This window comes from Lemur catta, chromosome 15 (assembly GCF_020740605.2).
Source record: "Lemur catta isolate mLemCat1 chromosome 15, mLemCat1.pri, whole genome shotgun sequence".
NCBI lineage: Eukaryota > Metazoa > Chordata > Mammalia > Primates > Lemuridae > Lemur > Lemur catta.
In genome coordinates, this window is record NC_059142.1 from 37,953,791 (window position 1) to 37,974,450 (window position 20,660).

Consider the following 20,660-nt stretch of genomic DNA (forward strand, 5'->3'; position numbering starts at 1 on the left):
ATCGTCATGGTCCAGAGAAAATGTAATTCTTTTCATTGCTAACAAATGCCCTGCCAAAAGCAGAGCATTTTCCTCTGGTAACCAACAGTAGTCTTTACTGACCATCTCTTTTTATTTAAATCAGTTTAAAATCTTGATAAGACTGGCATCATACCAGCCTGCACTTCTGGGGAGAGGTCATGGCTGGGATGGGAAGAAGCATGAAGAGGTAAGAGGAAATAAGGACACACGGAAAATGCTGCAACAGTATGTCCCCTGGCTTCACTGCAGATGACTCGTTTTTCCTTCACCCGTTAGCTTAAACTGGGCTAGTGTGGCAAATCTGACGCAGCACTACAGCACTACGGCTTTAGAGATTTACCTTGATTCGTGATTTCACCAAATAAACGAATGCAGATTGACCTGCCTCAAATTAGGTAATAACGAGAAATGGAACTAGAAAAGCATGAAACAGCCCCAATGCTGTAGTGAAGCTAACAGGTCGACGACTTCCACTGGGAAAGCCCAAGATGGCCGAGCGGGAACCGAGGAGGCCGCAGAACTCCAACTCCCCTCGCCCTGGGCCTGCCCAAGGGAAGTGAGGAGCCACGCCACGCCCCTTACGTCACCGACAACCGTACCCCCGCTCGCCCGCAAACGTGCCGCAGGGCGTAGGCCCCGCCCCAGCCCCGCCTTCCGAAAAGCGGGGCGGCCGAGCGCCGCACGTGAAGCATGCCGGGACCAGCTTTCGAGCCTCCCAGCAGCCTCCGCGACGGGCGCGGTGCGTAAGTCGCTAGCCGGCGGTGGCCGTTCTCCGTAAGATGGCGGACCGGCGGCGACAGCGCGCTTCGCAGGACACAGAGGACGAAGAATCGGGTGCTTCGGGCTCAGACAGCGGCGGCTTCCTGACGCGGGGCGGCGGGAGCTGCAGCGGTAGTGCTGGAGGCGGCGGCAGCGGCTCTTTGCTTTCACAGCGCGGAGGCCGAGGCGGGGCCCTTCATCTGCGGCGGCCAGAGAGCGGGGGCGCCAAGAGCGCTGATGAGGAGTCGGAGTGTGTGAGTGCGCGCGCGCGCGCGCGCGGGGCGGGGCGGGGCGGGGCGGGGCGGGGGCCGGACCGCTTGCCGGCCGGGGGGCGGGGTGTAGGTGATGGTGGGAGGTTGGAAGTTGATGTAGATGCTGGGGTGTATTTTGTTAGAGAAGAGGAGTTATCCCAGTGCGGGTTTGCATCCGGAGCCCCGAGGGAAGAGGAAGGAAAGATTGGGGGTTCTGGGAAGAGGGCAGAGCCATTGCCGGTGGAAAGCAGATGTTGAGAAATTGGGGCTGGAGGTGAAGAGACCTGGCCTGTCTAGGATACTTCTTGTTAAAGATTTACCGTTCCCCATCTCTCTATTCAACCATTTTGTGTTGTCTTCTCCTTTCCACCTACGTTTCTTTATTCGGCGCCCCACCTCTGGAAATCACAGAACTAACCCATATCTTCTTTCCTTTAGGAGAGTGAAGATGGCATGGAGGGCGATGGTGAGTAGCATCTTTTACCCCATCATGACAGGAGTTTTTTGCACATAAGACTCAGGTCACCTGTTTTCAACAGTGACATCCTCTTAGACTGTTAAGGATTTAGGGCCACAAAACAGCTTTTTATAGCATAATGAATAAGAGTATAGGTTTTAGGTAAGTCACTCTTTGAGTCTGTTTCTCCATTAAATTATGGAGACTACAGTTTTATCTACCTCATAGGTTGATGTCAGAATTAAATGAGTGTCTTAATCTGACCCACAATAAGCAGTCAGGAAATGGTAATTGTAATTTCTGGATTTTTTTTTTCACATGTATCTGTTTTCTTTCAGCTGTTCTCTCGGATTATGAAAGTGCAGAAGACTCAGAAGTGAGTGTGATAGGTTCTTTTTCCTATGGTGTATGTCAGAAAATGCATTTTTAAAACGCATGCTGCAGAAGTACCATGCCCTGTTTGTTTCTCTTGTGCATTCTTCACTTGTGGGTCTGCAAAACTGCTACAGAAGTCTTATGCAATTAGAGTGAGGGAAACCTTGGGGCAAGCCTCTTCAAGCCACACGTGTTACACTGTTAGTAGTTGGCTTTTCTCCCTATCTGAAGAAAATAAGTTTCCAAATAAGAGAATGACAACATCCTGAAGTCCTTCACAAGATGTTTGGCAGTTCATTTTATGCTGCCTCAGTTGAGAAGCCAACCAGTTGGATATTTTTTTCCAGATTTGTCTGAACACTTTGCAAGGGCAGGATTCCAGGTGGTTTGTGCCAGAAACATCCCATATTTTATAGATGGGGCTTTCTTTCTGTCTTTAGGAGAAAGTTTCCCAAAGACAGGCTCTTGTCAGCTTGTTGTGATTGGATAAACTACTAGAGATGTCATCAGAGTAGTTGTTTCCCGAGTTGTTGAGTCCTGAGTTCTGGATTTTGGTGATGGGATTATATACAGAGAGAATTAGACGGTAGAGCAAAGGTTTAACTTTATAAATTTTATAGAACTGTTACTACACCTTAGCCTCTGTTAAACCCTTGAAGATAGAAATTTTATTATAGTGTTCACTGTTCCATCTTTAGAGATCTTACAACTTATTAAAGAAGCCAGACAAACATTGAGGCAGTCATACTACTTGGTAACAGTTGCTGAGATAGGGCTAAATCGAGTGTCATGGCCGGGCACTGAATCTAAGGCAGTCAGAAAAGAATAAGTTAGAGTTAGCTAAGCAAAACATGTTTTAGGCAGAGAGAACAACAATCAAGAAAGCCCACAGACAGGAGAGAAAATGGAGCATTTGGGAACTTGGAGTATTATAGTTTGGTGTGTCTGGAGCATTGTTGGGACAGGATAGTTACCAGAAATACAGGCACATTAGTGAGCAGGGGCCAAATCATGAAGGAGCTTACTTGTTCCTTCTCTTTATTAAGTACCTGCTCTGTGTCAAGAGCTGTACTAGACACTGGGTAAAAAAGATGCGGTTTTCCTCTTGAGTTTACATTCTGGATGAGAGGAGGAAAACAGTTAAGTACTTAGAATAATGTTTAGTAAGTGCCAGGATAGAGTGCTTTGGGAGCACATACCAGGGGTAGCTAATTGGGTTTAGGTTGTTTGGAAACACTTAAGAGAATGGGATGTTTAAATAAAGATGTGAAGGATGGTTAGGAGTTAGCCAGGTAGATAGTTTTCTAAGCATGTGGAACATTGGGAAGAAGGTCTAGAGAGATGGATTGCATGGTGAATTGGAGGATATGAAATGTTTAGTATGATTAGGACATAGGAGGGCAAGGAAGGGAGGTTATAAGAGATGAGTCCAAGTCAAAATCTTCAAGTACCTTGTAAGCCAGGTTACAAAATATTTCAATTTTATTCTAAGGAATTGGAAAACTATAGAAGTGTTTTAAACAAAAATGTGATATGATTAGACTTAGATTTTAAGGCAGTGTTTGTCAGGTTCAGAGGATACTTGCATCAGAAAATCCAGTCCCTGCTGAAACAGAATCTTGGGAGGGGGAAGGGGACTCAGACATTTTTATGTTAACAAGATCTCAGGTTGATGCCTATGTACAGTAAAATTTGAGAATATTTTACAACAGTTATATTGTCTGCAGTGAGGAGAATTGATCCAAGAGGAGCAAGATTGGAGACAGAAAAGCTAGTTAAGAAAGCTGTTGTGCAAATCTAGGCAAGCAGTGTGTGGCATGGAGTAGATTGGTGGCAGTGAAAATGGAAGTGGACAGAATGGAAAGTTACAAGAGGTTTTGGGGTAGGGAATATTGGCAGTACAGATGGTTTTCAATTTACGCTGTGGTCACGTCTAGTCCTGATAAACCCATCATTAAGTTGAAAATACATAAGTCAAAAATGGGAGGCTGACTGGGAGCTGCAGCTTGCTGCCACTGGCCAGCATCTCAAGAAGAGTATGGTTCCTGAGAAAAGCATATTGTTTTTGCATCATTATAAAGTTGAAAAATTGTAAGTTGAGCCATCATAAGTTGGGAACTGTCTGTAGTCAGTGGAGAGTGGAAGCGTTGGAAAAACTGCCAGGCAGTATGGAGTGTTCAGTGAGGTTTGGGGATTGTGATTTTATAGTGGCTCACCATTCTCTATGTAAAAGAGTTTGGATGTTATCCTAATTGGCAAGAAAAGAAATGCCACTGAAGGTCTAAGTGTGGAAGATGAATTATGGGCAAGACATGAGGCAAGACTATAGCCAGGAGGGTTGTTAAGAGGTTGTTAGGATAGTCCAAGGAACATGACGATGGTGCCCTGAAGAAGGAGACGTGGACGTAGATTTGAGAGGTATTCTGGTGTTACTAACGGAACCCCTTTGTTGAGTGAATGTGGAGCCTGAATTAAGGAGTCAAAGGGATGCGCAGGTTGATGAATACAGTTAATAAGAAAGGGACAGCAGGAGGAGGAGATGGCAAGAAGGACAGTGGTGGGTTGGGTTTTGGATGTTTTGAGATTAGGGAACCTGTGGGACTCTCAAGTGGTGATATTTAATATATAATTTCTAATTCCTAATTAATTTCTTATATTTTTCTGAGTTTTCATTTCATTTTTGAGTTTTTCTAATTCTTATTGATAATGTCTTTTTAGCTAATTTTGAAATAGGAGTTGCGATTTTTTTTTTCTTTTCTTTTTCTTTACACACAACGTGGATGTTAGGAGTTGCAATTTTGATGATATGCACATGTCTTTCTGGCATGCTTTCATTGTAGGAATGCTGTTCTTTATTTAAATCTTTATATGGGGTATAACTTCTATAGTTTGTGCTCATTTTTATGTAAAATTAGTTTTCATGCTCTTCTAGAAGGAAGTATGATTCAGCGTTGCTTTTTCTAAGTTTACAGAGCTCCCTCTTCTGTTGTTTTCCTGTGATGTTAAAAAATATGGTGGCTTGCTTTCTGAGAATTACTGCTTCTGTTCCCCTCCCCAACTTTTTGGGGACTTTCCCTGTCCTGCTCAATTTGGTTCTCCTCTCAACAGTTTGTTTTCGGTATGAGACCCTGTCCTAGAAGGGAGTCCTGGCAGCCAGGTCCGTTTCCCCCCTTCAGATCTACCTACCATAGGTCCTTACATTCATTTGGGAAAACCCTTCCTGGTTTCAACTGCTGTTCTTGTTTTGCCTCTTGTGTTTTCCGTTGCCTGCCTATTGATTATTACGGGGTTCTCCTGTTCTCAGATCCCACTCTACTTTCTTCTACACGGACACCAACAATACTGTGCAGATCTTGCGGCTGTTGGTGCTTTGTTCTTATGTGCTGCTTATATATTTAGGGGCTTGGGGGATACCTTATAACCTAGTTTTGTTGTAAATGTTGTCTGAACATTTGGGTTTGCTGTCCAGATTCCATGTGGAGATTTGAAGAGAGGTCCAATATTATGCCACTGCCATTTTCACAGAATCGTCTAAGAAAACTTTTTAAAGAAACTTGACTATGAAGGGAAGGCTAGAGAGATGGTAGGTGGAGTAGAAGGCTTTCAGGTCAAGAGGTGATTTGGTGTTTGTTTTTAAAGTTGGGAGAGTCTCAAGAGTGGTTAAAGATTGAAGGAATGAAGTAGAAAGGGAAAGAAAAGAAAGGGAATATCAGATAATAAGTGTACTGGTGTTCTTGACTGAGTATGTAAGAAGAGATACGAACCAGACAAGAGAATCATCTTTCATCGTGTTTATAGAGAGGTGAAAAGGAAGCGTATGTGCAGAGGAAGCTGGTGTTAACTTTGTTTTCTTTGTGAAATTGAAGGAAAGACATCTCCTTTTAGAAGTGGAGTATGTGGAGAGGCAGAGTAGAAACTGTGAGACTAAAGGAAGTTTGAGTAGTTGAGATTGGAGGTAGCATTGATCTGTGAAGTTGTGTGTATGTGTTCAACTCCTTCAGCAATGTGGTCATCTGGTGCAGGCCAGCCTAGAGAAAGCAGACATTTAAGTTGATCCTGTCCCAGGCACGTGGGAGTGACAAGGGAATTGAGGACGTTACTAGTAGTGATGGAAATGAATGGGCAGTGAAGTCTAGAGAGAGAAGAAAGTGAATGTGAGAAAGGAATGATTGATAGGCTGAAGGTAAAAGGGTCAAGGGAGAGTGGATGTCTTAAGTTAGAGCTGGGCATGGTGGTACATGCCTATAGTCCTGGCTGCTCTGAAGGGTGAGGCAGGAGAACACTTGAGCCCAGAAGTTTGAAACCAGCCTGGTCAACATAGTGAGACTGTGTCTCTAAAAATAAATAAATAAATATATAATGCAGTGAATTTCAATATATTCACAGATGTGTGCAACCATTACCACAGTGGGTTTCAGAACATCATCATGGGCCAGGCATGGTGGCTCACGCCTGTAATCCTAGCACTCTGGGAGGCCGAGGCGGGTGGATTGTTTGAGCTCAGGAGTTTGAGACCAGCCTGAGCAAGAGCGAGACCCTGTCTCTACTAAAAATAGAAAGAAATGATTTGGACAACTAAAAATGTATAGAAAAAAATTAGCTGGGCATGGTGGCGCGTGCCTGTAGTTCTAGCTACTGGGGAGGCTGAGGCAGGAGGATCACTTGAGCCCAGGAGTTTGAGGTTGCTCTGAGCTAGGGTGACGCCACGACACTCTAGCCTGGGCAACAGAGTGAGACTCTGTCTCAAAAAAAAAAAAAAAAAAAAAAAAAAGAACATCATCATCACTTCAAAAAGAAACACTGCACCCTTTAGCTGTCAACCCCCCAATTCCCCATTTTCCTAAGCAACCACAAATCTTTCTATTTGTATAGATTTTCCTATTCTGGCCTTTCATATAAATGGAATCATGTAGTATGTGGACTTTTGTAACTGGCTTCTTTCCTTTAGCATAATGTTTTCAAAGTTTTCTTTTCTTTTCTTTTTTTAAACAACATAATGGGTTTATATTTAACATAGTACTTCTCACCATGAGGATGTTAGTTAATATAAAGGTTGTTTTTTTTTTTTAAACATTAGATCTCTATTTCAATGTTTTTTTTCCCCCTCAACCCCTACCCCTGTCCAAGGCCTATTTTAATGTTAATGCAAACGGTTTTTTTTTTTACATTAAATCTTTTTTCAATTTGAATGTTAGATACACTGAATCACTCAGTACGTTTTTCTAAATGTTTTTTACCAAGAGATAAATTACCCAGAGACAATATTAACGTGGGAGATAAAGCAAAAATCTAATAAAAATATGGAGAAAAGACTCCTCAACAATTCAGGAGGCAATGATTATAACTTAACAGGGGTGATTTCCTAGGATTCTGGACAAAAGCTTCCTTCTTCCTATTTCATGTGATTTGGAAATTCTAAAACTATGAACTATTACTTATGTAAATTTCAGCCATCTTATTTCTTTGACCCCCTTTCTAACCAGCAAATACAAGTTATAGGCTGCATTTTTTTAGTGCATTACTTGTTGTAAAGAAAACATATTTTCCCATTTATATATTAATTTGTTTCCATTTTAAGAGGAACAACAAAGAATATGAAACCCCCCTATTTACTGTTTCTTGGAAATTTTTAGACACCAAAGCTCACGTTTAGCCTAAACAGCACAAAGGTCTTCAGGGTGAGGTTTGATTAGGAGGTCCTTTGGAAGTCACGTCTGTCCATTTCTCTTCCGTGCATATACCCTCAAGCAACCACAAATGCCTGTAAGACTGAGAACCACACCTAACAAGAGAGCAGTTGGATCTACAGCTTCCACTGCTTCCACAACAGGCAACACCAGAAGCAGTGAAATGAGGACTAAGACCAATTGGGATGAAACTGAAGTCATGATGTTGGGATCTCTTGAGGGCTGACGGTTCCACAGAAATGATGTATACATAATTCTGACTGGAAATTTTTCCCTTCCTAGAACTCAGGATGCTAAGGCTAAGAGATTCCACATTACACAGCCTTCTAGGAAGCAGCCATTGCAGGAAACGTTTTCAAAGTTTTCATCCAAGTTGTAGCATGTATCAGTACTTCATTCTTTTTTGTGGCTGAATAGTATTCCGTTGTGTGGATGTCCCACATTTGGTTTTACCCATTCATCCATTGATGGACATTTGCGTTGTTCTCTCCCCACTTTGTTGAGGTATATTTGATAAATAATTGTATACATTTAAGGTATATAATATGTCTTGATATATATATACATATATATGTACACACACACATTGTGAAGTGAGTACCACAATCAAGTTAATTAACATATCTATCACCTCACATAGATCTTTTTTTTTGTGGTGAAGATCTACTCTTAGCAAATTCCAAGTATATAATACATAACTATTAACTGTGGTTACCATGCTATACATTAGGTCTCCAGAATTTATTCATCTTATAACTGAAATTTTATATTCTTTGACCAAAATCTTCCAATTTCCTCTACCCTCAAACCCCTGACAACCACTATTCTACTCTGTTTCAATGAGTTCTACTTTAAATTTCACAGATAAGTGAGATCAGGTGGTATTTGTCTTTCTGTGTCTGGCGTATTTCACTTAGAAATAATATCTTCTAGGTTCATTCATGTTATTGCAAAAGGCAAGGTTTCTTTTTTTAGGGCCATATAATCTCTTGTGTGTAATATACCGCATTTTCTTTATCCATTCGTCCATTAACAGACACTTGGGTTATTTCTTTTTTTTTTTTTTTTTTTGAGACAGAGTCTCGCTCTGTCACCCTGGCTAGAGTGCCGTGGCATCAGCCTAGCTCACAGCAACCTCAAACTCCTAGGCTCAAGCAATCCTTCTGCCTCAGTCTCCCGAGTAGCTGGGACTACACGCATGTGCCACCATGCCCGGCCAATTTTTTTTCTATATGTATTTTTAGATGTCCATATAACTGCTTTCTATTTTTAGTAGAGACGGGGTCTCGCTCTTGCTCAGGCTGGTCTCAAACTCCTGACCTCGAGCGATCCACCTGCCTCAGCCTCCCAGAGTGCTAGGATTACAGGCATGAGCCACCGCGCCCGGCCACACTTGGGTTATTTCTGTATCTTGTTTTCATCTTCTGGTTATGGTGAATAATGCTGCTGTAAACATTATTGTATACATTTTTTGTTTTTGTTTTGTTTTTTGAGACAGTGTCACTCTATGGCTCTGTCTGGTACAGTGCAATGGTATCATTATAGCTTACTGCAACCTCAAACTCCTGGGCTCAAGTGATCCTCTTGCCTCCGCCTCCCAAGTAGCTGGGACTACAGGCTTGCTCCATGGCACCCAGCTAATTTTTTTTTTTTTTTTTGAAACAGTCTCAGTCCATTGCCCCAGACTAGAGTGCTGTGGTATCAGCTTAGCTCACAGCAACCTCAAACTTCTGGGCTCAAGCGATCCTTCTGCCTCAGCTTCCCGAGTAGCTGGGACTACTACAGGCATGCGCCATCATGCCCAGCTAATTTTTTCCATATGTTTTTACTTGTCCATATAATTTCTTTCTATTTTTAGTAGAGACAGGGTCTCGCTCTTGCTCAGGCTGGTCTCGAACTCCTGAGCTCAAACGATCCGCCCACCTTGGCCTCCCAGAGTGCTAGGATTACAGGCATGAGCCACCGTGCCCAGCCTCAGCTAATTTTTAATGTGTAAGTTTTTGTGTGGACATATGTTTTTACTTCTCTTGTGTATATACCTAGGAATGGAATTGCTGAGTCATACGGTAACTCTGTGTTTAAACATTTGAGGAACTGCCAGACTTTTCCCAAGTACTGCACCATTTTACATTCTCAGCAGTAGTGTATGGGGATTCCAATTTCTCTACATCCTGGACAGCACTTGTTACTGTCTTTTTTTTTTTTTTTTTTTTGAGACAGGGTCTTGCTCTGTTGCCTGGGCTGGAATACAGTGGTGTGATGACAGGTCAGTGCAACCTCAAACTCTTGGGCTCAAGCAATACTCCCACCTTAGCTTCCCAAGTAGCTTGGACTACAGGCATGCACCACCACATTCGGCTAATTCTTTAATTTCTTGTAGGAATGAGGTCTCAACATGTTGCCCAGGCTGGTCTCAAACTCCTGGCCTCAAGTGATTATCCTGTCTCAGCCTCCCAAAATGCTAGGATTACAAGCATGACCCACCATGCCTGGCCTGTCTGATTTCTTGATCTAGTCATGCTAATAGGTGTGAAACGGTAGCTGATTTTCATTTGCATTTCTCTGATGACTAATGGTGTTGAGCATTTTTTTTCTTGAGCTTATTGGCCATTTGTCTATCTCCTTTGAAATGACTATTCTGATACTTTGCCCATTTTTAATTGGATTATTTATTGAGTTGTGTTTTCTGTATGTATTTTAGATACAAGTCCATTATCAGATATATGATTTGTGGCCCGGCGTGGTGGCTCATGCCTGTAATCCTAGCACTTTGGGAGGCCAAGGTGGGAGGATCACTTGAGGCAAGGAGTTCAAGACCAGCTTGGGCAACATGGCAAGACCCTGTCTCTACAAAAAATAGAAAAATTAGCTGTGTGTGGTGGTGTGTGCCTGTGGTCTACTTGGGAGACTGAGAGAGGAGGATTGCTTGAACCCAGGAGTTCCAGGTTGCAGTGAGCTATGATCCTGCCATTGCACTCTAGCCTGGGTGACAGAGGAAGACCGTGTCTCAAAACAAAAGGATATATGATTTGTAAATATTTATTTCCATTCTGTGGATTGTTCACCTTCTTGATGATGTTCTTTCAAACACAGAGGTTTTAACTGTGGTAAAGTCCAGTTTATCTGTTTTTCCTTTTGTTGCTCTTGTTATTGGTGTTACATCTAAGAATCCTTTGCCAAACTCAATGTTATGAATATTTACTCCTATGCTTTCTTCTACGAGTTTCATAGATTTAGCTCTTATATTTAGATATTTGATCCATTTTGAGTTAATTTTTGTATGTGGGGTAAGGTAAAGGTTTGACTTCATTCTTTTGCATGTAACAGTTTTGGTCAAGACCTGGGGTATTTAAGACTTTAAAAGCCAGCAGGTTTACTTTAAAAAAAAAAAAAAGTGTTGCATTTCCAGGTAAGACTGCTTTGGAGTGGTGGCTGAAGTGAAGGTGAAGACTGTGACCTCACTGCCAGAGTCTTCTAGTCAATGATAGAGTGGGTCCAGGGCCTCAGGGGAGCGGGGGTTTAAAATTAGGCTGAGGGAGTTAGATCTGGAAGAGAGACTGAGAATGAGGAAGACACCAACACTAGCTCTTACTCTGAGATATGTGGAGAGTAGGACAATGAGCTAAAACTTCTGCATGAGAATTCTTTAAGGGAAGCAGTTCCCTTAGGGGAGAGCTAGTAAGAGTTGGAAACAGTTCACTGAAGTGATGAGTGATGTAGGGGACCATGTCTCCTCCAGAAAAGGGTTTTGATGACATCCCTTAGCCAAAGCAGTATGACCCTAGGGTACCACCTTGGCTTCAGTTAGACCAAGGTTTGACTCTGATTTAGAGTCTTCTCAGCTAGGCTATTTGTATCTTTCTATTCTGCCCTGAAAACAAAATTAGTTTCTCCCTTGGAATAAAAAAGTTGCCTCATTTGACATTCTACCACAGACTAGATGGGGTGGAGCATAAAACAAAGTTCCCTTATTAATCATGCTGGTACTATTTTAAGATGTTTGAATTCAGTCAGTATGTGTGGCAGGGGTTGTAATGAATTAAAGTCACACACACACCCCAAGTAAGTTCTTATAATTTCTGCTTCAAAATCTGTAGGGAACATAGGATCAAGGAAAGAACGGGATGGTTACCACCCACCCACCCTCATCTCCAGAGGAGAGAAAACTTAATGTAATTGAGGAAAATGGGAAGAATCAAGGGTAGTTGGTTGTTAAAAAGGTGTAGGTATAGGCTTGGTTCTCAGTGTGTGGGTGTAGTAAAGCAGCCTCCCTCAGTTCTCTGTTACCTTTCTGAGAATCTTAACCCAAAACACTTCAAGGCCAAAATACAGTTGACCCTGAACCATTCAGATCTTATTTCCACAGCTGACAGGGAAACTTTTTTCAGGGTGAAGACGAATACAGTGAAGAGGAAAACTCCAAAGTGGAGCTGAAATCAGAAGCTAATGATGCGGTTAATTCTTCAGCAAAAGAAGAGAAGGGAGAAGAAAAGCCTGATAGCAAAGGCACTGTGACTGGAGAGAGGCAGAGTGGGGATGGACAGGTCAGTACACACCACAGTCCTCCATGCTGGGGACTAGAAAAGGGGCTCACAGCCTTGGAGGAGTAAGAAGCCCTTTATGTGTCCTCCAGGAGAGCACAGAGCCTGTGGAGAACAAAGTGGGTAAAAAGGGGCCTAAGCATTTGGATGATGATGAGGATCGGAAGAATCCAGCATACATACCCCGGAAAGGGCTCTTCTTTGAGCATGATCTTCGAGGGCAAACTCAGGATGAGGAAGTCAGGTAACAGCCACTTGGCTGCTGCTGCTGTCCGGCATATGTTTAGTGCTTACTGTACGCCAGGCACTTTGCTAAGTGTTTTACCTGTATTATCTCATTGACTGCTGACAACATTTTAGGGTAAATATTATGATTGTCCCTCTTGGACAAGTGAGGAAAGCGAGGCTTAGAATATTTGGTAACTCTTGGTGGGGCAGCTGGGATCCAGACCCAGGGCAGTGTGTCTCCAGAACCCATCTTCTCTTAATCGTTACTCTTTTGCCTTCCTTCATCTGAGGCTCAAGCCCTCTGAGATATGAAGTACTTGCATAGGCTGCCTTTTAGGAGAGAGTTGTTTCAGAGGTACTGAATGACTTGAAGTCTTTTCTCATTTTGATTTTTGTTGTATTTGAGCCCAGCAGGTGCTGCTGTGATTCACTCTTGCTTTTGAGGGGCCCGTTTTGTATGATCTGGAAAGAAGGGGAGATTACATAAAGTTCCTGCTGTCTCCCTGCCTGACCCTATTTGTTTCATGAACATCTCTACTTGGCAGATTCTGCTGACCTAAGACACTTTTCCTTGGTTTTGTTCAGACCCAAAGGGCGTCAACGAAAACTATGGAAGGATGAGGGCCGCTGGGAACATGACAAGTTCCGGGAAGATGAGCAGGCCCCAAAGTCCCGACAGGAACTCATTGCTCTTTATGGCTATGACATCCGCTCAGCTCACAATCCTGACGACATCAGACCCCGAAGAATCCGGAAACCCCGGTGAGGAAATTTTGGAGCCCAGACTTTTTTTTTGTTTCTTTTGTTTTTGTTTTTGTTAAGGCCTGGACTATTGATATTTTTAGAAAGAACTCTCTTCCCTGCCAGTAAGTGAATGGGTGAGGAATATGGGAAGTCTCCCTGACTGTGTCAGTTTACATCTCTAGTGGTCTCTTACGTTATTTTCTTCTTAACAGTTTCTGCATTCCATTTCTTAGATTCGGGAGTCCTCCACAAAGAGATCCAAACTGGAATGGTGAGCGGCTAAACAAGTCCTATCGCCACCAAGGTCCTGGGGGCAGCCTACCACCAAGGACATTTATTAACAGGAATGCTGCAGGTACTGGCCGCATGTCTGCACCCAGGAATTACTCTCGATCTGGGGGCTTCAAGGAAGGTCGTGCTGGTTTTAGGCCTATGGAGGCTGGTGGGCAGCATGGTGGCCGGTCTGGTGAAACTATTAAGCATGAAACCAGTTACCGGTCACGGCGCCTGGAACAGACTCCTATGAGGGACCCATCTCCAGAAGCAGATGCTCCAGTGCTTGGCAGTCCTGAGAAGGAAGAGGCAGTCTCAGAGACACCTGCTGCTGCTCCTGACATCACACCGCCAGCCCCTGACAGGCCCATTGAGAAGAAATCCTATTCCCGGGCAAGAAGAACCCGAACCAAAGTTGGAGATGCAGTCAAGGTTGCAGAGGAGGTGCCCCCTCTACCTGAAGGGCTGATCCCAGCACCTCAAGTCCCAGAAACCAACCCTCCTCCACCTACTAAGACTGGGAACTGGGAGGCTCCGGTGGATTCTACTACAGGTGGACTGGAGCAAGACATGGCGCAGTTAAACATAGCAGAACAGAATTGGAGTCCAGGGCAGCCTTCTTTCCTGCAACCACGAGAGCTTCGAGGTAGGAATCTTAGGGTTGGTGGCTAGCTTTTCCCCCTTTGCATCATCAGGTTTAGGGGAATGGGATTTATGGCTCTCAGGAATGTGGTATCTGACAAATACCTACCTTTTCATTAGAGAAAAAGATGGATTTATAGGTACATTCATCCAGTCCTCAAAGCAGTTTTATCTATTACCCAAGACTGTCCCACTGTTTTGCCTGTTAACTAATCAGTTGTCTATTAACTAATCAGTCGTCATCATTGAGCTCCTGAGTACAGAATCCTTTTCTACTCTATAGAAAAAGTGAAAGAAGTCAATGTTCTTATTATTTAAGCTAATGCTTAAATATTTGAAGGCAGGGGAGTAAAATATATATATATATATATATATATGTGTGTGTGTGTGTATATGTGTGTGTGTGTATATATATATATACACACACGTATATACACACACACACACATATATATATATTTGAAGGCAGAAACTTATTCATTTGAACTTAGATCTGATCTTTTTGAAAGGAAAACCTCTAATTTCCTTAATCTTCCAGTGACAGACTGCCCAATAGAACTTTCTGTAATGATGGTGCTTTTTTGTTTTGTTTGTAGAGATGGAGAGGTCTCATTATCTTGCCCTGGCTGGTCTCAAACTCCTTTGCCCAAGCAATCCTCCCACCTCAGCCTCCTGAGCAGCTAGGATTACAGGCATGCACCACTGCACCTGACTGATGGTGCTTTTGAATACTTGAAATATGGCCAGAGTGAGGGATTGAGATTTTAATTTTAATTAATTTAAATTGCCACATGTGGCTAGTGGGTATCATATTGGATAGTATAGTTTTGTTTGTTTGTTTGTTTGTTTGAGACAGAGTCTCATTCTATTGCCTGGGCTAGAGTGCTGTGGCATCAGCCTAACTCACAGCAACCTCAGACTCCTGGGCTCAAGCAATCCTACTGCCTCAGCCTCCCGAGTAGCTGAGACTCCAGGCATGCGCAATCATGCCCAGCTAACTTTTTCTATATATTTTTAGTTGTCCATACAATTTCTTTCTATTTTTTAGTAGAGACAGGGTCTCGCTCTTGCTTAGGCTGGTCTCGAACTCCTGACCTCGAGTGATCCTCCCGCCTCGGCCTCCCAGAATGCTAGGATTACAGGCGTGAGCCACCGTGCCAAGCTAATAGATCCTACTCTTCAAAACTATACTACCTATCATACTTTTTGCTCATTCTCCTTTATCTTCTCCAACCAAATAGATTGAGGAGGGATCTTTCCTTAGTTTCCAAAATATAACTTAAAGATTAGAAATCTTCATATGGCGTTTCAGCATCCTTCTTTGGTGTGGGTGATTTTTGAACACCAAAAATGAATGTAGCATGAACTGGACCTGGAGTTGATCTCTGGGTAGAGGAGTATACCCTCCTGCTGATTTTACCATTGGAAGACAGTCTCTAGAACATTCCTTTTTGTCCTGAGTCATTTTTAGCCACAGCGGAATCTCTTCTCAAACTTACAACCCAGACCTCTGTGACTAGGATATAATCAAGTAGATTTACAGAACATCCCTCCCCTGTGTGACTGTTGCTCAGAAACTCTTGGGCTGAGATTTTTTTAATATGTTTGATAACATAATGTGCTAATTATAATCTCCCCGGGGATTCTGTGCAGGGAAGAATTTGGTAGGAAAAATCTGAACTTGAGTTTCTTCACTGAAGTCATTTTTTTCATGTTCAAGGGCTTTATTGCTATATTAAGATGGCAGTAGGGGCAAATTTCAAATCATGGTGCTGACAGGATACAGATAATTTAAAAGGAACTTTGTTTGTTTAAAAGAAGAAAAACGTTCCCCCTGGTGGTGACTCTTCAACCTGTCATTTTGTTGATGGCATCTGAGTCCCACTGACATATGTCTGCTCTGCAGCAGTGACTTTTTTGGTATATTACAGGTATGCCTAACCATCATATACACATGGGAGCAGGACCACCACCTCAGTTTAACCGGATGGAAGAAATGGTATAAAATGGGAAAGGGAGTAGATTGGGGGAGGCTACAAATTATAGCTTGTTCATTGTTTAAACCAAGATAAGATCTTGAAGTCAGTTTTCCCATTGCTTACCCAATTTGTTTTAATTTGGGATCAGAAATATAGAGTAGAAGATTTAGGTTCAAGTCTTGATGTTTTTCATTGATTTTTCAATTCACTTTCCAAATACTTATTAAACACTTGCCATGTACCAAGTGTTTTGCAGCACCTAAAGAAGGGTAGGACTTGATATGCCAAGTCAGCGCTCCGGAAGTCGTATTCAGGCTTCTCTCCCTATCTCAGGGTGTCCAAGGTGGTCGAGCCAAACGCTATTCATCTCAGCGGCAAAGACCTGTGCCAGAGCCTCCTGCCCCTCCTGTGCATATCAGTATCATGGAAGGACATTACTATGATCCACGTGAGTTTTTTATTATTGTTGGGGTACCGTTCTTGGCAGGGTGAAGTGAATCTAAGAGACCAGCCTCCTGCCTCCTGAATTTCCCTTCTCATTTTTCACAGTGGTTATCAAACATGTCTGGTTGCTGTTTTCTTCACATGGAAAACTGAGAACATCTTTTAAAGGGTTTGGGGGACAAGGAGACTTGTCTTTGTGATATGAAGAGTGAGGGTTTATGAGAGTCCCAATGTGATATCTTACAGTGCAGTTCCAGGGACCAATCTATACCCATGGTGACAGCCCTGCCCCACTGCCTCCACAGGGCATGATTGTGCAGCCAGAAATGCACCTTCCCCACCCAGGTAAGCTTTGTGCCTCTACTTGTATGCTTCCAGTACATGAGGATATATGTTTGGGGCTCCACAGACCCCATCTTCCTGAGCTCTGTGCTGCTAGCCTATGAGGCTGGGCATCGTGGCTGCTTGGGCAACAAGACTCTTGTGTCCATCCTGGGGCTTCCATCCTGAGCCTGTTTGTGCTGAGCAGTCCAGCCAGGCCATCCCATGGACATGGTATTACCTTCTTTTTCAATTTTTGTTTTCCTCTCCTTGTCCAGGTTTACATCCCCACCAGACACCGGCGCCTCTGCCCAATCCAGGCCTCTATCCCCCACCAGTGTCCATGAATCCAGGACAGCCACCACCTCAGCAGTTGCTTGCTCCTACCTACTTTTCTGCTCCAGGCGTCATGAACTTTGGTAATCCCAGTTACCCTTATGCTCCAGGGGCACTGCCTCCCCCTCCACCTCCTCATCTGTATCCTAATACACAGGTGAGATGGCTAATGAGCATATTTTTCTAGGTACACCTCCTTTAATTCAGACAGGAATGTGGTATGGGGAGAATGCTAAAGGAATTTGAGAGAACATTTCAATGCCACTGATAGATAATATGGCACCAGGACGCCTCTTGGTGGTCAGGATCTGGAAATGCAGCTTATGTAATGCATGTCATCTGTTTATTCTCTTCAGTTTCTTAAATATTTCATTTGAGTGTTGTACATCATGGACTACAGTATCTGCCATTTATTCAACTGCATAAAGAAGCTATGTTCTACTCCTTATCAGCCCTACCCCTGCCCTGCTTAACTTCCAGCTCCAGGTTGACACCATCAGGTAGCTGGAGTGTCACCATTGAGCTCAGCCTTTTCCATTTGTCAGCTGATGGTGGGAATTAGAGAAAGCTCAGTAGTACTTTGAAGAAATTAGAACCAGAGTATAATAAATTCCCCAATATTATTATTTTTGTGTCTCAGTAATATTTCTTATTCATCGTAGGTTGGATGAATTAATTCCTAACTTTTTCTTCTCCTGACTTGTGGGTCTCAGGCCCCATCACAGGTATATGGAGGAGTGACATACTATAACCCCGCCCAGCAGCAGGTGCAGCCAAAGCCCTCCCCACCCCGGAGGACTCCCCAGCCAGTCACCATCAAGCCCCCTCCACCTGAGGTATGAGAGTTCCTTCCTATATTTAAGGCATATGCCACATCAGTAGGCTTTTCCTTTTCCACAGAGGATTTCCCTCCTTTTCTGGGTGTGTTTCTATGGAAAAAAGTCTTTTGAGTATGACCTGATAACAAATTCCAACTTTATTATTTCAGGTTGTAAGCAGGGGTTCCAGTTAATATGAGTTTCTGAATATTTTAATCTAACATCATATAAAAGTAAGTGCACAATTTACTGACTCTTATTCTTAAAACTAATGCTCACACTTAACAAACAACATCGCCTAATTAATGCTTTAAGTTATAATTTTGGTATATCTCAGGAGAGGCTTAAAGGAGTCCTGAAATTTGCTGCTTTGTTTTGCAATTATCATGCAGGGTTGAAATAGAAACCATGGTTAATACGACAATTTCAGTTGGGAAGCTACAGGGATAAAATACAGGATGATGGTCTTAAACTTGATTGAGGAAAGAGGAAATCTAACTTTGAGGTGTTATAGCAGAAAGAGCCAATTCTAAATATCATAAGCGGGGAAAAACTGTGGGATTCTTTGTTGCTGCTGTTTTCTTTAAGGACATTACTTTAAAACACATTATTTAGAAATGTGGCTTTTTGAAAACAGCTTGTAAATGCCCAGAAGGTCCACTAACACTTTGGTGGTTCTTCCCTTTTCCCAACCCCTATCAGAACAGCAGAGGTGAGAACTCAGGAGAGAAGAGAAACACAACTGGCTATCTACTACCAGGAGCGCTTCAAAGATAGAGGGTGGCTCCTACCAGCAAACAGCTGAAAGAGGAGGACCCCTGCCTTCCTCTGAGGACAGGCTTTGTTGGAGAGAGGAGAAACAAGTGGACTTCTTCCCATCTCCGCCCTTCAGTTGAGTTGGCTGTGTTCAGGGGAGCAGAGATCCAGACAGCCCAGCTTCTGAGTGTAGATCCAGAAGCCCGTGTCTTTTGCTCTTCTTCATTTTCTCCTGGGAAATTCAAGTGTCTTCTGTTCCCAGGGAAGTTCCTTTCTGTTTGTTTTGTTTTCTAAGATGTTCGTTTTTAAAGCCTGGCTTGCTATTCTTAAATTAATATTCTTTTAGTTCTCTCTCTCTCTGCCTTTAAATGAAACGTGTTCATTCTTCTGGTTTGCTGGCTTCTCTGGGTTCCCTTTTGACTCTTCCCTGCCTCCCAAATAATGGAGAATGTATCAGCCAGCCTTCCTCCACCAAGTGTAAAAAGACCTGGCTTTTCACTTTTGGTTGGCCTTTGTTACTGTCTTATGTACTTGGATTCTCTTCACTCCTGTAACTCTGTGGAAGCATAGCTGTCTGCACAGAGTGTCCCATTGTGCAGAAAAACTCAGAGTAGGTGGGTAGGAGCCCTTCTTTTTGACTTAAGTTTTTAAGAGTCTGAGCTTCCATCATTACTTGTACTGTGGTGGGCATCAGTCCTCTACTGAGGGCAAAGTCTCTATTGTGGGAAGAGATGGCAAACCAGTTGCTTTTGTGAGAAAGGGAGGATGGAGCGAGAGCCTTTGCACCTTAGGAGTATGTATTCACATAGTCCTCAGGGCTCAGTCTTTGAGGTAAGTGGAATTAGGGGGCCCTGCTTCTCTTCTTTTCCATTCCTCGTACCATACCCCCTTTCCAGTTGCTGTGGACCAATGCATCTCTCTAGAGGCAAATATTCTCCAGCAAGCAGTCTACCCTGTCCTTTGCAATTGCTCTTCTCCACATCTTTCCTGCTACAAGTGTTTTAGATGTTACTATTTTATGTTCCCTAAATTTTACTCTTGTCCTTGCAAACAGAAGATACCACACCTAGGCTTAAGGCCTAAGGAAGCCAGTCACCTTCTGGGCAAAGGCTCCTCTTTTCTTTCCTTCCTATCTGTGGCACTGAACCACTCACCTGCTGCCTCTGCAGAAGAGATTCCTATTACTGCAGCACTTCTGTCTGCCAGGGATAACTTGGCCACTGTCCCTGTCCTTCTACAGAACCTGAGGGAGAAAGTGGTGGCTGTGTCTCTCCCCAAGTAATGTCACTGTCTGTTTTTATTCCTTCCCTCCCGCAGCTGGCCTAACTACTGAGTCACAGGTGTGGGATGGGGAGTAGGGAGAGGCACTTAAGCTGTAACCCCCAGAAGGAAATAGCTAAGAGATTCTTCCAGGGGTAGCTGGTGGTTGTGCCTTTTGTAGGCTGTTCCCTTTGCCTTAAACCTGAAGATGTCTCCTCAAGCCTGTGGGCAGCATGCCCAGAATCCCAGACCTTAAGACACTGTGACAGTTGTCTCTGTTGGTCCGCTGTGTTTAGTTGCAAGGATTTCTCCATGTGTTTTGTTTTTTGTTACTGTTTTAAAGGGTGCACATTTGTGATCTGCATTGTGACTTGGAGATAATAAAATTTAGACTGTAAACTTGGCTCGTTTGCCAGTGTTTTGCATGAGTCTTTTTTTTTTTTTTAACATCCCACTGGTAGACAAATGCATGAGTCTTGATTTGGGAGGGAGGGAAGGAAAAGGACTCCCTAATTCCCCCACAGGGTCACAGTTACAACTTGAGCTAGCTGAGACTTGTGAAATGGAAGCCCAGAGAGGTGAGGGGCCATTATGAGGCCATAAATGTGTCTGTACTCCCGATAACTTATTTTTTTTTTTAACCACATTGCCACATAGATACTGGGATATCACACAATCCCTTAGATTGGAAGTTTCAGGGACAGAAAAACTAATGAGATGTGGCTTATCCACTGGAACATCTAGTATCACTTATGCCTTTCTTTGTGT

The 20,660-nt window shown here is 43.2% G+C and overlaps 2 protein-coding genes across 4 annotated transcripts; one reads left to right on the forward strand and one right to left on the reverse strand.

Annotated features, from left to right (window-relative positions):
- Positions 1-679: 679 nt before the first annotated feature.
- On the forward strand, positions 680-20,295 carry CASC3 (CASC3 exon junction complex subunit). 3 transcript variants are annotated; one of them, XM_045526414.1, is made up of 15 exons: positions 688-1,034; positions 1,470-1,497; positions 1,827-1,864; positions 11,939-12,094; positions 12,184-12,335; positions 12,905-13,081; positions 13,297-13,418; positions 13,605-13,982; positions 15,910-15,977; positions 16,291-16,405; positions 16,648-16,746; positions 17,001-17,215; positions 17,772-17,894; positions 18,047-18,109; positions 18,579-20,295. In XM_045526414.1, the coding sequence occupies exons 1-14, from the start codon at positions 801-803 to the stop codon at positions 18,068-18,070; spliced, it is 1,929 nt and encodes a 642-aa protein (XP_045382370.1). In that variant the 5' UTR covers positions 688-800; the 3' UTR covers positions 18,071-18,109; positions 18,579-20,295. The 3 variants fall into 3 exon arrangements, with proteins under 3 accessions (XP_045382369.1, XP_045382370.1, XP_045382371.1); XM_045526413.1 differs by having other exon boundaries at positions 680-1,034; positions 13,297-13,982; XM_045526415.1 differs by lacking the exons at positions 17,001-17,215; positions 17,772-17,894; positions 18,047-18,109; positions 18,579-20,295 and having other exon boundaries at positions 13,297-13,982; positions 16,507-16,739.
- LOC123620170 (small integral membrane protein 30-like) lies at positions 7,572-7,751 on the reverse strand. Its single transcript, XM_045525178.1, has one exon. The coding sequence runs from the start codon at positions 7,749-7,751 to the stop codon at positions 7,572-7,574; it is 180 nt and encodes a 59-aa protein (XP_045381134.1).
- Positions 20,296-20,660: the final 365 nt, after the last annotated feature.

Excerpts from the sequence above, each read along its gene's own strand:
- CASC3 (XM_045526413.1), top strand. The coding sequence starts at position 801 with ATGGCGGACCGGCGGCGACAGCGCGCTTCGCAGGACACAGAGGACGAA. Across the intron at positions 13,983-15,909 it reads GCAACCACGAGAGCTTCGAG|GTATGCCTAACCATCATATA; the intron begins GTAGGAATCTTA and ends GGTATATTACAG. Across the intron at positions 16,406-16,647 it reads AGGACATTACTATGATCCAC|TGCAGTTCCAGGGACCAATC; the intron begins GTGAGTTTTTTA and ends GATATCTTACAG.
- LOC123620170 (XM_045525178.1), bottom strand. The coding sequence starts at position 7,751 with ATGACTTCAGTTTCATCCCAATTGGTCTTAGTCCTCATTTCACTGCTT.